The sequence below is a fragment of the Drosophila gunungcola genome, assembly GCF_025200985.1.
Source record: "Drosophila gunungcola strain Sukarami chromosome 3L unlocalized genomic scaffold, Dgunungcola_SK_2 000005F, whole genome shotgun sequence".
NCBI classification, from domain to species: Eukaryota; Metazoa; Arthropoda; class Insecta; order Diptera; family Drosophilidae; genus Drosophila; species Drosophila gunungcola.
The window spans coordinates 2721225-2738597 of record NW_026453180.1 but is presented as its reverse complement, the minus strand read 5'-3'; the positions used below and the strand labels follow the sequence as shown (position 1 = coordinate 2738597).

At 34.4% G+C, this 17373-nt stretch overlaps 1 protein-coding gene across 1 annotated transcript in view; it reads left to right on the top strand.

Annotated features, from left to right (window-relative positions):
• The first annotated feature begins 324 nt into the window (after positions 1-324).
• LOC128259069 (peroxidasin) overlaps positions 325-17373 on the top strand; it is a 41118-nt gene continuing 24069 nt past the window's right edge. The window contains exons 1-2 of the mRNA XM_052991201.1: positions 325-487; positions 1160-1538. Coding sequence (XP_052847161.1) covers positions 1372-1538 — 167 coding nt within the window. The 5' untranslated portion in view covers positions 325-487; positions 1160-1371. The remainder of the gene's footprint in view (positions 488-1159; positions 1539-17373) is intronic.

Genomic DNA, 17373 nt, shown 5'->3' with positions numbered 1-17373 from the left:
TGTTTTGCTCGCTTTGCGTCCGCATTGAAAATACATTGAAAATGCCGGTGCGCAACACAAGTGTTTCGGCCTTGATGCAATATCTATCCTATGCTATACTATACTATACTATACTATATAGTGGATATAGAGTCATCCATCCATACATACCGTGCAGGCAGCATAGGCTTCGGTCACATGCTGGCCAACTAATATCAAGAACTCTTGAGAAGAGCCTCAGGAAAATGTTATCACAGGCTGCATCCGGCACGGAAAAGCCGAAGCGTTGCATGTGCAACTCGGGACTCGGTTCCACATTCCGCTTTTCAGTGTTCAGTTTTCAGCTTCTGCTCCTCGGCACTCAGATGCTCGTCGGCATTTGGCGCGTGCAGTTCTGTTCACTCGGTCCGAAAAAATCAACGGAGTCGTTTAATAACAAAATCGTTCTAAAATTAAACATTTCGCGGAGACACTGAGAGAAAATATCTGTGAAATCGGTTTAATTTCGGTAAATTTATCAAAGCACCAAACAGTTTAGTTCTGCCTTTTTAAGCAGTCATCAATCAATCTTTCTGGAACTCAATTTTAATTATCACTACTTTTTTTGTACACCAAGATTTTTTTAATTTTTAAAAGGCAATGTGTTATTAATTTAAATAAAGTTGTGGACTTAAGTTTAAAAGCAGGAACCTACAGTTTAAAATTTCGAATACATATTATTAACATTTCCAATGAAATAAATGTGACAACTTGTATAACGTTATTTAAAATAACTAAATATAACATGTATTACTTAAAATTTTTCTATCTACATACCATGAAAAGCGAAACTTAAGATTTTGAATTTTGAATATAGAGTAGTGATAACAAATATAGCCTTAAACTTCATTGACACTCAAAACAATTTGTTAGTTAAGGAAACAGCACAAATAATAAATACAAAACTATTAAACCGATAACATTTTTTCAAATGTTTAAAAATAGCTATAAATGATTTTAGGAAAAAAATGTTTTTAACTTTAAAATAGGTTTATTTAAAAAATAAAAATCTATTGCTTGAAATGTTTTAAACATAACGATAATTTGATTATAACTTGAAATGTTTAAACTTTAACGAATATTAAAACAAAGTTAAAGATTCTAATTTGCAAACTGATTTCTTTCATTTTTCTTTGTGTAGCATGGTTTGCTCTAAGCGATATGAAAGCCGCACTTGCGCAGTGTTTTAGGCACCGTACTTAGTGATAAACGCTGTCCAACCGAAAGTGATAAGCGAGTGGTTCTGGAACTTCCGCCCGTGGAACGCGTTTATCGTCGCGTTTTGGATTCGCTTTGAACAGTTCTTGAAATAACAGCCATCTGGTGAGAAGTGCGTGAGAGTCCGAGTTCGAAATGCGCGTTCCGCTGCTCCTGCTGCAGCTGCTCGGCGTGCTCCTCCTCTCCGGCGGAGTCAAGGCCGCCTATTGTCCCTCCGGATGCACCTGCCTGGAGCGAACTGTGCGCTGCATCCGCGCCAAACTATCCGCCGTGCCCCAAGTTCCACAGGATACCCAAACGCTGTGAGTGTTCCATGAAAACCCTGGGTGTCTTCCACTCGAAAAATATGTATTTAATTTCTCTTAATTCGAGCTATGAAATTCCACCATTTCCCCCATTTCAAAACATTTCATTAAACATTTGCTAGCAATGGTATTTTTGATGTCTTTAAATTAATTTTGAAATAACTTAGAAAACAAAACAAAAATGTTGTTTCAATAAAATATAAAAATAATTTAACTTTCAAATTAAAGGAGACAATAAAATTACAAAAGGGTCACTATTAATCCAATTCACTTAAAGTAGAAAATTATTTCAATTTTAGGAAATATTTAGTACCCAAGAAGAGCAAAAAAGTTTTATTATGCAAAAAACGATTTGCTGGGAATTAAATTTGAATAAAAGAAACTTTTACCTAACGGAATGGAGCTTTTAGAATTCATTTGTCCTGAAGTGGAAGGGCGAAATGGACTTTTAATATTAGTTCTTGGCCAACTTTTGCCTTCTAGTTGGCTTTCGTCGAGTGTACATAAATCAACGCGGGAGTTGGCTTTCAAATCCATAAATTAGTTTTTAATGTTTTCTGTGCACGCTGCGAAAAGTTGACAGCGTTAATTTGACGCCTCCCTTTTTGCCGTTCATGTTTTCCTGCTCCGCATTCCCATTCTCCTCCGGAATCGCAGAATGTTCTCCAGCCATGTTGACTCAATTAAACGGATGTCTAACTGGCGAACGCTGACTGGGATTTGTATATTTATCACGCTGCTCGACGCGTATTTGCATGCATGTGCAATATTTCTGACGTTGCATTTATTTTCCAAAATGTCAGCAGTTTTCGCATGAATTTTCGGGGGAACAGACCGACCACACCACACACACATCGCATATAACTTGGCAAATGTTTGTGGAGCGTATGCATATTTATGTAGGCCGCGGTATGTCTCCAGCCCGAGCAACATGCTCGCATCCTGGCAAAATGCACCAGATGCCGCAGCCGGCGGCAGGTTATCAGACAGAAAACAAGAAGAAACGCTTTAGTTGAGTGACCCGTTTCTTAGATACCGTTTACTCAGCTAATCAATTTGAAAATAAATATGCCCCTATTGTTTTTTAGGTGGCACCATCTGCTGAACTTCAGGGTGAAACTACAAGCTAAAAGCCTATACAGTTCTTTCTCTCTCTTTCGCTCTTTTTTAATTTTGCAGTGACGTCATAATTTCAATTTTCCTAATAACTTCTAAACTGTTGGTTCGATATGGACAATTTTTGTTGTGTCTATAGATATTGACCGAATAAACATATGACGGACAATATCTGGCCTCTACCATGTCTCTTCAGAGTTTTGCGAATTGTGGGCTTTAGAGTGGCATTTATTATTTCCTAGAACTACTGTTACCGACTTTTAGACAAATTCATCATAACTTTTGGATAATGTCTATAACTACTGACTAATGGGTACAAAAAAAGCCTCCACTGGAATCCGGCAAGATGTCCGGATAGATGCGGCAAGATTTTCGTGGTATTTATGGGCGAATTCAATTTCCACCGGGGGCCGCTGAGCCGCGTTTGATGGCCGGGATTCGCTGAATCGCGGGGCAGGTGAAAAGTAAGAAGGATTGCCACTCCCTATGACAGCTGCAAAATGCATCCTTGTCAGGGGAATAGGTGAAGCCACTCAATTCACGTGTCAACGAATTTGGAAGCCCTAAATAAATCGATTTTATGGTGATTTTTTAAGTTTAAAAAGCACTCAGGGGGGGAATATGATTCACTTATTATTGTTACAAGTTGGTGAAATATTTTGAAATGTAATCTGCTAAATTGTACACATAACACAAAGTTTTTTGTTCAGATATAGGGATTTAAGAAAGCAAAAATGATTTTAAATGCCTGGTGCAAATTGCCTATTTATAGCAAGACAAATGCTTGTTAATGGGTTGATATATATAATATATTATGTATTATAACCTTTGATTTTAAAAAGCCTACAGAGCATTTTATTTTCATGAGTCTGTGCTAATGGTAATGGGTGGACTTTTAAAATGGCTGACAGGTGCAAAAACCATACTTGTTTGGAAAATAGGTGAAACCAATTACTGCAGATGTCAACAAAATGGACTCCATAAATAAATCGATTCGTTGTTTAATTTCGGCCCAGGAGATTAGGCTAGTGAGTTTAGTAACACTGGAAATTCATATTCCGAAAATAAATTTCATAAGCTTCTTTTAAGTAAACTTTTTTAATCTTTAAAACTAACATAACAATAATAAATACCACTTTTATGATGCTTAATTTTTAGCGTGTTTGATATTTGCAGGAAGCATACATTTTTTAATAAATTGAGCAAATATTTAAAGAGATTTTAGCTCATTTAAATATTGGCTCCAAAATTTATAAAATAAATACGCTTTGCCGCTGAAAGTAGCAAATGTATAGAAGCCAAATAAATCGAATAAATTTATGTTTAGCTGCTGAACTGATTTACCTTTTCGAAAGTCATAAAAGTTGTTTATTTCATACAGAATGCAAACATTTAAATACATACTTAAACATTTTATCTTAACTAAAATTCTAACTCAATCATTTAAAGACCACAGCAGTATTAATAATTAAATTAACCAACCTGTCGGGACAAAGCGAAACTATGTGCAGTTAAATATTCGATTTTATAATGTCTGATTTGCATATCATCCACCATTCGCCCAAAGAATCCACATCCATTTGCAAATCTCACTCGGAGGATCACATCCTTTTCCATTTGTTTGGCTCGCCACACAACAATTTCTCAAAATGGGTGAACAGTGTGGAAAAAAAAAGAGGAGGAGTTGGCAGTACTTAAATTAATCTTCATTTTAAATAAGGTGATGGCTGCATAATTTATCATGCCTCGAAAGCAACAGCATTCGCATCTACAACAATAGAAAAAAAAAGAAAGAGAAACGAAACGAAAAACAGTGAAAAAGAGAGCAAACTTTGCCATTGCGATTTCGCTTTTCATTTATTCCGCAGCCGACCCGTTGCACACTTTTAATTAATTTGTTTCATTTATTACTGCATGTGTCTAAAAGTTCCTCTGGTTTCCTCCTATAAGCACATATTTGTGCATTTTGCTTTTGTGTGTTTTTGTTCTGTCGAGTCAGATTTTCACTGCTTTCTTTTTCCATAATTCTCGAAATGTTTCTCGACAGTCGACGACGAAAAGTATGAGAACATATTTTTCCAGGCAGAGACACACCATTATTTTTTGGCTCACACATGGCAGCATTTCGGTTCGGTTCCAAACGTCTGTCTTCATGAAAATATTCTTGATTTAATTTTGTTAATGGCGAAAATTTTGTTTACAATTTCTGTCCGGAGGTCACTGGAGATAAATGTCGGGCAAACACAAAAGAGACGATGTGAAAAATAGTTTGCTCGGATAAAATAGAGCTTTGAAAGTTAGGGATTTATTTTTTGGCTGCATTAAACTATAAATTTAACACAAGAAGATGCAGGAACTATTTTTCTTGAGCAAATTTTAGTTACTTGAGGCAAAATAAATTTATTTATTGTATACCTTAAATCCTAAATATTTGTTTATTATGTCACTGTTACAAAAAAATAATAGTTAGAAAAAATATTTGGTAATTGAGTTGTACATGTTATATTTTATGTTTTATCATTTTAAATATAAAGCACATTAGAATGCATGATTTAATATCTAAACAATTTGAATAAATATATAAAATATTACATTACATGAAAAACCCATTTATTTTCATATATAAAAATGTATTAAGAAAAAAGTTAAATGAAATATGAAAAAAATTGTTATATTTTCATATTTTTGATAACTAAAACCAAAGTAAAAAATATTTTAATTGAGTATAAAATACTTTGCTCCAAATATTTCTAATTTATAATAGTTTAAGACGAACGTTTTTTTTGCCAGTGATAGTAAAACAAAAGTAAAGTATAAGATTTTCCAAATTTATGATTAGTTTCTTGACATTTCTTAATATTTCTTGAGTTTAATAGTATGGTTTAGTTTTCTTCAATTCTTTTACAAATGATCCTTAAGATCGCCTCCTGCTGGCATTCTTTGAAAGTTTGAAAAGCTCTTCAGTAAATTCTTTTCTATTTTGCACACTTGAGCTTCAGTTGCCGTGGCTCTTCAATTTGCTGTTCCTGCAGCTCAAACCTTCTACGCAAACCATCTCAGGGCCTAAGCCACATTTCACTTCTTTCAAACTGTCCATCCATCAGGCATAAGGCATAAAGTCGCTGCCATCGGAGCACCAGCAGCCATTGAAAGTTCTCGCCATGATGGGGTCATACAATGTGCTGCCCCTTACTCCCATCCCAAAATCCTTTTTATATATCCTTGACTTGCCTCGAACAAAAGCCCTTAAACATATTTTTTGGCCCGTCCCGTGTGTATTTAAACTGGCGAACTAAATGGAAGTCGAAACTGTGTAACATACGGCGGCCGTTTCGCCTGCATCATTCATCTTGCCACGCCCCCAATCCGCCCACTCACATGGCAGCTGTTTTTTGGGGTGCATTTCTAACCCTTCTTTACTACGCTCCTTGAGCTAAATAAATGCACTTGATTTCATTTCATGATGATGCATTTTTAGCTGACCTCCCATAAAGCACACATATCTTCTTGGTTCGCCAATGAGGCAGTTGCTCCGTCATTATTCCCGTGACTTTACCACTTTCCATCCAATCCCCTAAGTCAGCTTTAGTTGTAAGTACAATGGGGACTTAAAAGTGAAAAAAAGATTTCTCATAATATTATTCAAAATAATTTATTTTAGCAACTACCAAAAATTAAAGTTAGACTATGTTTAATAAACATTAGAAAAATAAATGATCCTTATTTAAAATCTTCAGAATGGAAAGAGTTATATTTGAAAAAAATTTATTTTTTTTTTTAACTTTCATATGTAAGCGCTTTTCTACATTTTTAGTGCTGTTAGCCAAATTTGACGTTACTTTATTCTCATTCAAAATAATTTATTTAAACAACTACAAATAGTTATTATAAGATAAAAATCGTTACATAATAACGTGTCTTACTTAAAAACATTTAAAGTTTACAAAAATGCATCGTTAGATTTTATTTATTTCTATAATGATGTCAAAAACAACAAAAAACTAACAAAAAAAGAATAAATTATACAAATTAAATTTTTTTTACATTTTTTTTGGTAATGCCTTCACTTAAAAACATATATATAGTTTTTTTTAAGTATGTATATTTATATTTGATCTGTTTGACAAATTTTTCGCTCACTGTGTCATTTTGCTTGAAAAGACGAGCACATAAAACGCAGATGTAGCCAAGGCATATGAACTAAATTTGTTTTCTGCCGGCATCTCATGCCACACACGCCGTCCAATAAGTCGAGCATTATGCATATATATGATATATATATCATAATCACCCCGTACCCTACCGCCCACATTTTGCGGTGTGTCAAAACAAAAGTCGCCGCACGTTGCATGCATGGCATATTAAAAAGTTTGATTAGCGTCCAGTTCGCTGACTCTGCCACGCCCACTCCGCCCCTCACTCGGACAATATGTCTGGCATATATGGACATGAACATGCCCATGAATATGAATATGTATGTATATATATGGATAGTATTTGCCTCGGCCTTCCCATTTTTTTTTTCAAATCAACTATTTGTGAAAACTATTTTGCTAGCAAAAATGTTTAAACTCCCCCGTTGCTCCTGCTTTATTTCATTTTTGGGCAGTATTTTTTCCACCTTACTCCTTATCCTGCTTATCCTGTTTCCTCTCTTCAGGACCTCCCACTATATAGCCCCCTATATAACTCCCATTTTCCGCCATACTTTTCTGAATTTCTCATTTCGTTGGGTGCATTTATGCGTGAGAAATGCCTTGTATTTTGTAGTCGTCGTCTCCATATCCTTGTTCCTGTTCCAGTTCCTCGTCCTGCCATGTTGTTATTAAATATGCATAAATTTCCTTTTTGCACAGGACTCTCGCATTGTTTTTGCTGCTGGAATTTTGCATTTGCTGTTTATTTGTCGGTGGAAATATTGAAATTGTTACCAATGGATAGCAGATTCCAGCCCACAGAACTTGTTTCCGGTGGATGAGAATGGGCGCAGGTGTGGATGGATAGTGGATGGATATATATATATATGTATATATATATATTTATATATATATATATCTGGAATAACTATCTATATCCATGAATAATTATAACAGCCGGCAAGTTGTCAGCTCAAGTTGATGCTTTCCGATTTCTGTCTGGTTTGTGAGTACTCCACTTGCTTTGCATTGACTTTTTGAAGCTCATAAAATTCTAAATATCTTTCAAATGACTTTTAATCTTGATTCCCTATACGGTTTCAACATTTTCTGTTTAATAAGTCGGTGCAAGTTAAGCCCAAAATAGTGATTTATGACCATTTCCAACAGAAAATTTAATTGAGCAGTGATAAGTTTTTGTCATCTTTAAAATATTGATAGTAAATTGTCGACTTTCAGAACTAAAACAACTAAAAAATTAATTATATTAATGTCCTTTAAATCCTTTAAAAAAACAAGAGTTGTGCAAAAAAAAATTATAATATTGACGGGATTATGAGAAACAGGAAGACTCATTTACATAATTTTCTAGTTGAATGAAGAAAATAAATCATTTTTCTCTATTAAACAGTTTTTCTCTTGTTTAAGATATTTGCATAATTACCGCATTGATTAATGAATATTAAATGTTGCTAATGACTTTTAAAATTAAATCGTGCCATAAAGAAATAAAATTGTAAGTCACAAAATCGAGAGGATTAGAGTTAAACATAAAAAACTTGTAAAATGAAAATAATTCTATTATTAATTGGATTATAGAAAACAGGAAGATAACATAAATTTCAAGTGAATAAAGAAAATAAATCACTTTTCTTTTCCAGGATTGTAGTGAATTGAGCAGTAGGTATCACATTTTTTATAATGCATTTTCTTATTATAATAAAATAAGATTACATTATTAAACAAAAAAAATTGATCATATTATTTTTAGTTAAAGAAAAGAAAAAAAAGTAGAAATTTCATTACTTCTTACTTATGCCAGAAATTACTAAATTAAAAAAAACATTAAAATAAATTAAAAAATGATCTTAAGATATTTACATCAAACATATGCGATACTTCCACAGCTTTGTAGTTAAGTTATTAAATTAAATCAAGTAAACCTTGTTAGTAATTTGCAAACAGAGTTTAATTTCGCAAAGAGGTGCTGGCAATTGAAAAACCTCATTCTCCCAAGATCGCAGGGCCATCAATCAAAGCAGTCTGCGTTTGTCTAGCGATAAATCGTCTAAATGCATTTCGAATTCAATTACCAATCAATCAAAGAGCATTCAAATGTCGCTGTCTCGCTTTCGCGCCATCCGTCTCTTTCTTTTTTTACCCCGCCCACTTGTCCGGATTTTGCCCCTTTTTTGTGAAATACAATATTATTGTTGTTACGGTTTTCTTTTTTCTGCCCTTGCAGTTGAGAGTCTGGTTTGACTTTTCAATTGTTACCATATTTTTGCAGAGCGAAAAAAGAGCAACATGGAAATAAAATTAAATTGCCTGTGTGAACAATGTGTGTGGGGATTGGACGGTGGGATTGTGCCACCCAATCTGTAATATGATTTGTAATTATGCAAATGAAGCGGTAGACCAAAGAACCCACTTGAATGGGCGATCCGTTTTTGGGCTGATTAAAGCTGAACTCTTTTGGGAAGAAGAGCATGTCAAAGGGAAATCCCCGATGGCAAAGTTTTTGCCAATCAAAGCGTATGCATTTTTAATTCACTGTCACAGGCAGCAGTGGAAATGGAGCTGGAAAAAGGGGGAAAATGGAGAAAATCGAGTGGCATCTCGAGATTACTACTGATTCCGCCAAGAAATCTGTCTGCCAAGCTTCGCTTCACTTTGACATGGAAAAATCTTCTATTGATTTCCCAAAAGTCCCCCTCAATTTGCTTTTAAAATTGAATGTTTTCTTTTGCCACTAACTTTTAAAAAAAAAGTTTATTTTTAAAATCGTTAGTATATTTTAAATATATATTTTTATATAATAAGTTCCAAACATTTTGTTTGTGCTGTGAGTCGAATTTTACATGTTGAAAATATCTTGGATTTAAGAAAGCAATAGTTTACAATAGTTAACAATATTTATTTTTAGTAATTAATATTTTGAAACTTAAAAAAACGTAATGGAAACATTTTAAAACAATTTTTTCTTAAAGGGGAAAGTCGAATGGCATTTCGTGATTACCGTCAAGAAATCTGTCTTCCAGGCTTCGCTTTTCTTTGACATAGAAAAATCTTCTATTGATTTCCCCCCAAAACTCCCCCTCAATTTGCATTTAAAGTTGCATGCATTTTTTTTTCTTTTGCCACTCTTTAATGCTACAAAGTGGCACTTGCTTCATTTGCCAGCAGTTTTTCCTCGGAACTGGGAACTTGGACCTCAGATCCTGCAACTGCCACTGCCACTGCCACTGCCACGCCCACCAGCTTTGTCATTTCGCATGCTCGTTAGTGCGGAGCAAAGAATGCAAAGTAGCAAGATAGCAAAAGCTGTGTGCAAAATGCGAGCAGCAGCAACATCATCGCAGCACAAACACATGCCACAATTTATAAGCAAAGTTATTTTGCCACCGAGAAAACCAGAGAACGGAGAAAGGAGGCAGTAGAAGGGGGCGTGGCGGGGCCTGTGGCAACCAGCAACATGTCAAAGTGGAGCAATCGGCATGTGCAACGGACACAGAACAGGACACTGAACACGGAGAACAGACATGCACTGCGAGAAAATAATAGAAAACAATTTATGAACTCTTAAGACCGTATTACATTGCAAAGGGTAGAAGATTTTGCTTAAATCGTAATACAACATAATAGTTACTTTATTGATGTCTAAATGTACAAGTGTATTTCTATGAAATCTAGTTGTACGAATAACTAGGTTACATTAAAGAAATGAATCGACAGTTTTAGGTTGCCTTAATCACAAGGAAAGCATTTTATTCAATCAGCAAATTCATAGTCTTGAGACGGGATTATTCGCTCAGTGTGGAGCCTGGCAACTGGCGGTCAAGCATAAGAAACAAGCAGCATCAGCATCAGCAGCAGTGGAATCGTCAGTAGACGAGGAGCAGCAGCCCATAAGTATGCTATGGCAACAGAGCGAAGCCCAAAAGCGAAGGAATAAGAGCACAAATAAAAAGGAGTAGGACTATGGGAAGAGCTCCTCCATTCTCCATTCTCCGCCTGGCCAGGTGAGATGCCGGCATTGGCCAGGCCAAGAAAAATATAAGAATGCAGGGCTATTTTCGCAAAACCGATATGGGGTATACTCTGTAGATTAACTAACGTACCATCATAAAAAGTAATTTTTTGTGAAAAAAATACACAAGATTTTCACCGACCAAATTAATTTTGGTAATTTAATTAACACGATTAAAATGTACTTAAAAAAAACCCAACATTTTTTAAATGAAATCATGAAAAAAATTACATAACTTTTCTTTAAAAATAAAATGCAAACATTTAAACACGGAAGACTGAACTAAAGCTAAATTACTCAATAATTTAAAAACCAAATTAAAAATGTTTGTTAAAAATTTAGATTTATTAAGCTTTAAGTAAACTTTATTATTAAAAAGTCTGAACTTAAGCTTATTTACTAATAAAATGTTAACCCAAAGTTTAAAATGTATATTATAAAATTTAACTTTCGTAAGTGGTTAGGTAATAAGGAAACTTCCACTTCTTTTTAAATTATGGACATTTTTAGTGTGCTATAATAAGTACGTAGTAAGTAGTGTGCTATGATTTAAGTAGCTTAAAATTTTTAATATATATTAAACATTAGAAATTTTCAAGGTAATAAAGGCCCTTCTTAAGAACTCGGAATTCTGTTGTAATTTACTTAATTAAAAAAAATATGTTTATTTTTAGTTTGGTAAAATAACCTGCTTATTATGATTTAAGTAGCTCAAGTCTTATTTAATTTATTGCATGCAGTTTTTTCATCAAGTCCCAGTTAAGTTGTTACAAAAAAACACTACCCTGTTAAAGGACATTTGCGGAAGGCGAAGGAAAAGGTCGCTCACTGCTCAGCCAGGCGGCAAACCAAGCGAGACCGGTGGTCCGAGTCCAAGACCAAGTCCAAGTCGTCCTGGCCAAGTGGCTAAGTGGCAGACCACGTAACCAGCTACCAGATACCAGATACAAGATAGCAGTAGCAGCTAGCCGGAATGCGGAACTTGGCCCAGACAGATGCATAATAATGTTAATGTAAGCGCCACTTGCGACTTTGGGCAGTGGGAAGTGGGAAGTGCACAGCAAAGGCCACCGAAGATTGGGAGCAGCATTACCATGGCGTATGCGTAATATGCTAGCAAATTGGAAGCTTTTCGTGGGTGTGTGAGCAGAATGCGAATTTATGAAATTGATATTGATATTGGGTATAGGTAGTGCATTTGTTAATAAAGTGGGAAATTTAAAACTTATGCTGTTGAAATTAAAATTTAGATTTTAATTTTTGCTTTAAATTCAGATGGTAATAAAAATCACATTAAATGTCTTTTATTAAATCGATATAAATTATTTAAAAATATATTCCTTAAGATCGATATGACTTCCTGTTAAATATTTATTAAGTTATTTAAATCTTCGTATGTTTAAGTTAAGGTAGAACTGTTAATTTTGTTTTTAAGTGAGGTACTTATTTTAATTCAAATATGCGTTGCTTTGACATATTACTCATACACAATGGTATTTTTATTTCCAATTCACTTATGAAATCAAAGCAACTTCCGTTCAAATATAATTCGGTTTTGTCATATCACATTTTTTAAAATATTTATTAATTTTCTGTAACCATAGAAAGAAAAACCCTTGATTCACGTCTCACCAAAAGTATTTATACCTATAAATCCCAGCGACAACTGAGATAGAAAACTGCATCAACAGCAAGGGCTTTGGATAATACTCGCCTTTTATACGCATATTAAACCGTTTCCACTTGAATGGCGAACTGATTTCATTGCATTTTTATAACGCATATATGTTATATATATATATATCGTATGTACAATTTGTGTGGCCTCCTCAAATAAAAAGCGTAGAGCTGCTCATGCACCCAGTTCCATGCTCGACATATAAATCTGCTGTATAATTGAATTTCACACGTTGCGAAGGAAAAAAAAATAATACCAAAATGGTGCACAAAAAAAACAAAAAGGAAAAAAAAAATATAACCAGCGGCAGCGAAAGTTTAAATAAAATTTATTTCAACAAAAATACACACACTCACGTTTGGGGGAAACTGTGTGTGTGCAGGGATGATGGCTGTTGCCTGAAAATGTGAGAATTATATATTAAAGGGTGGCAAAGAAGGTGGAGAAGAAGCTCCTCCAGGTGGCCACTTTTAACCATGAAGGTGTTTGCCTGGCCAAACTGGAAGCAGCTTAAGCATGCCACAACGAGCAGAAAGTATGATGATGGGGGCGGAGTTTTTCGCTGGGATAGTGAGGACTACAAGGACTACATACTATACACCCTTCGACAGTCGGCAATTGCATGTGTAGAAAGTGTACTTGTGAGACATTTACACCTGTGGAAATGTCGATGGATTGGATTGGGTTGGGTTTGGGGGCCAGAAGAATGAAGAAGGCACAGAATCAGGAACAGCATGCGTCAGGAAGAGCATTCTCAGCTGGTGGATGAGCCGCTGCTGAAGGAGCATTTCAGGCACAACACATTAGCAGCACAACAAAACAGAAAAGTGTCGGTAGAAAAGGGCTTGCGAATTCATAAGAACAGTGCTTATGAGTAAAAAATAATCCAAAGATAAAGATAAAAATCTATATAAAATTAATTATAAATTATTTGTTTTTTTTTCACTAACTTTTGCAATATAGCTCTTTTTATAGAGTAATTTTCTGTAAGAGGTTTTAAGACAATTTATACATTTTAGATATTTACTTAAAATAATAAAATTAAATATCAATTAATTTTCTTTTAATGTCAAAAACCATCAATACAAGTAAAAACTGAACCAAAAAACGGGCGCTATGCAAATTATAAATTATAAATTATATATTTCTTCAACTGGATATTTAATATAAGAAGAGATTGGTAAAATGTAAATTATTGATTTAAAATTAAAAAACATTCATAAAATGTTAATTTACATGTGCTTATAAAGAAATACATATAAACATTTAAATACCAAATTTATAAGGAATAGTATAGTGATATTAATATACAACTATAATTTCTAAGTTAGTTATCGTTTATTGTCTTCAAAAAATATTTTTGCAAACTTCTTCAATTTAATCACTGTTCTGTGTTTATTATTCTCGTTTTTGACATCCTTTAATATACAAAACTATGGGCTAGATAAAAAACTATGAGCTTGCAAGTTTATTTTATTAAATGTTTCCTTTTATCAGTTATTATTACAGCTTGTTCTACTCACTTATTTGTAAAAGATACCTAACTGATGACAAATCTAAGTGATAGGTTTTTATTTTATCCAGATAAGCAGCTCTGTTAAAAGATACCGAACTGATGACCAATCTTAGTGATAGGTTTTTTGTGTTTAGAAAAAACTTGAAAACAGGAGAGTGAAATGAAAAAGAAACAGAGGAGTGAGACAGAAATTTGAAGGCAGAAGAAATTTGTAGCCCGGGCACTTCTCTTAGCTTTTTCTTTTCTACATTGCTCCGAGTGTTTTTCCTATCCCATTTTCTTTTCCTTTTGATTTCCCTCTGCTGTCAGGAGTTCTTCTTTCGATGGCAGCCCAAAAGTATGCAATGCGAGTTTAGATGCCTCTCTTGTTCTTCCCCAGTCCTTTTTGCAAAATGCGATAAGTGTGTGTGAGGGTGTGCGTGTGTGTGTGTGTGTGTGGGACGGAAGTGAATTTTCTGCACGTGGCTTAACTTTTGCTGCCTGCTCTGGCGTGTCATGCAGTCAGCAATCTTTATCCAACCCAAAACCCAACTTCAGTTTGAGTGCCGCCCCCTTTCATTCTTTTCTTGCGGATTTTCTCGCTCAAGGATTGCATTTAACGCAGGAACAGGAACAGGAATAGGAACAGGAAGGAAGGAAATGCCATGTCGACGCTAAAACTGGGTTAGCTTACATAACGACAACATTAACGACAACGTTTTCCTTCCGGTTTAGGAAGTGGGATGGGGGGTGCTTACTATATGCGGCTGGGTGGCAATTTCGCAGCATGGCGTTGGCTTCACGCTTCGTCGCTTATTGGACATAATTACTGAATATAACAATTCTGCGGTGGCCCCCAAAAAAGCGGGGTACTGGGTGATGGGTAAAACCCACAAGTATCACTCGAAAAAATGTGCACTAGCAAACTTCTTTGGCATTTTTAATTTATTTATATTTTTAATAAATATTTACATAGGATGTCATAGAAATAACTATGTTTTGAAATATGCACTAAACATGCTTTTAAACACATTTTTTACTACTTTCGAACCCCACATATTGATATTTGTACTAACTATTTCCCTTTGAGAATGAATGTTTAAAAGGATAAATTAAAAATGTGGGTAAGATTTACATTTAAAATTATTTGTTAGAAGTTTTTTTAGTTGTGTAATAGAATTAAGTCGTTAAAATAATACCTGTTTCTTAACACACTCTACAAACAAACATTTTGTTCTGATATTTTTAATAGATTTCTTAAATTGAAGCATTTTATGCTTACTATTTTCCTATAACAAGGACTAGTATATTTTAAAGGTTTGATTAAACATGTTATATTTAAAATTTTTCATAAAGATTTCCTTAAAATAATATCTGTTTCACAAATCTGCTTGTGTTGAAGTTACTTATGTTCTTTTATACCTATATGTCTTAAGTCCTATGATAAATTTCGATTCTTACTCTTGGCTCGAGTTTTGATAGGATAGTTTTGTGGGACATTACCGAATCTTAAATTTTTAAAGTAACGTCCTAATTTTGCTTAGTGAACACCTTTTGGCCATAGCCACTTGTGCGTAACGGCAGCGTCAGATAAGTGCAACAAAAGCCACGGTGGCGGATGCAGTTATTGGCTCGTAGAATCGTAGAATCGGTGGAAGCCAAGCCACATATCAATTCCGTGTGAGCGGACAAACTGTGCTTGCTGCAGTCCTTGTTCTGGAATGTCCTGTTTGTCCTTTTCGTCCTAGTCAGTGGATAGTGGACAGTGGTCAGTGGACAGACGAGGCGGATCCTTTATCGTTTACACTTGGCCAAAGGCGAGTCACCCGCACACAGTTCACTAGTCGCACTGCACTGGTTTTTTGTCCGCCTGCCAAAACCTTAAAGTTGCTTGAGCTTTAGCCCAAGGATTTGTCGAAGCAAAAGTTTCGTTCTTTGTGTCAGTTCTGGGAAACAATGTTAATTGCTTTGCAGTTTACTTTTCGGATGCCGGTTGACTGACTCAAATGTTGAAGTTTTGAGTACAGGTGAAATCCGTTGAGCTTATAGACTACAGCTTCAAAGTGCTTGGCTTATTTCTGTGATTGTCTTTTGCTCACTTTTAGACTTACAAATATCAGGGTTTTTTAATATCTTTAGGTTTTGGAAACATTTAAGTTTTATGGTGTTAATTTTTAGAAGAATTTTAAATATATTATTGTGGCATTCTTTTTATTTACTGATTTTTCCTCTAATGGCTTAACTACTTTTTGAAATCAAGATTTTTTTTGTTTAAACAAATGATTTAAAATTAAATGTTTTCTTTCTCAAAATAAAAAAGAACATACCCATGCTTAAATAAATAAAATTAAATTTTATATAAAAGGCAAAAATATATATGTTTAGAGTATTAAAAAAGCTAAAAAAATCTTCGATAACCCTTTCTTGTTATTGCATTGTGTTTGATCATAAATTTTATTATTTTATAATGCACATATCCGAAAGGAAACGTTTGTTTAGTTATAAACCATTGTCACATTGAGTTTGAGGATGTTAATTCCCTTTGCAGGCAAAATTCATTATGCTCTGATCTACAGCTGCAAAACTCTTTAGCCCAAAAACCTTTTGTTGTTTCATCTGGGCTAAACAAAGCGTTTTATGCTTGCACACTCCGAGCCAATTACGCAAAGTGCTCTAAGTATCTCAAACAGTCCTAACTGGACACGATTACATTAACAGTTTAGCACACACATAGCATAAAGATATTGGGGGATTTTCGGGGGGTAAAGGGTTATATATAGAGTAAAGCCAACGTCAGAAGTGAGCGAAATTAAGCAAACAGAACGAAAATTAAATCAGTGCAGCAAAGGCTCGAAAATAAGCCCTGGCTATTAAAGGAGTTTGAGGAAATGAAATAGCCACTGCAGGACACACAGTAACTAACTTTAGCCCATAAAATCCTCACTTACCATCCATCTCCATCTCAATTAACCCTTATACACTCTTGCACGGTATTTGTTTAACAGAGCTTTAAAATGATTGCTTTTTATACTACGTATTTTTATTTATAGGTATATATGTACACTTAAACTTTTGTTGATGAATAATTTAAATTTTTTCTTAAATCTTTTTTGTCATATGAAATAAAGTGGTTTAAAAAATGAAAAAGGCACCGCAACACAGTAACTAAAACAGATTCCCACGAACCATCCATCTCCATCACTAGTAACACTTTAAGCACTCCCACACTGTAGTTGTTTCAATTATCTCTTAAATGAATGCTATCTATTTAAAGCATTATTTGTGAATAACGTAGTTCATGTATACAAGATAAGCAAAGTTAAAAATCAAAAACAACAAATCGAAGATGACAAAAAATTAAGTGAAAAAACTTATAT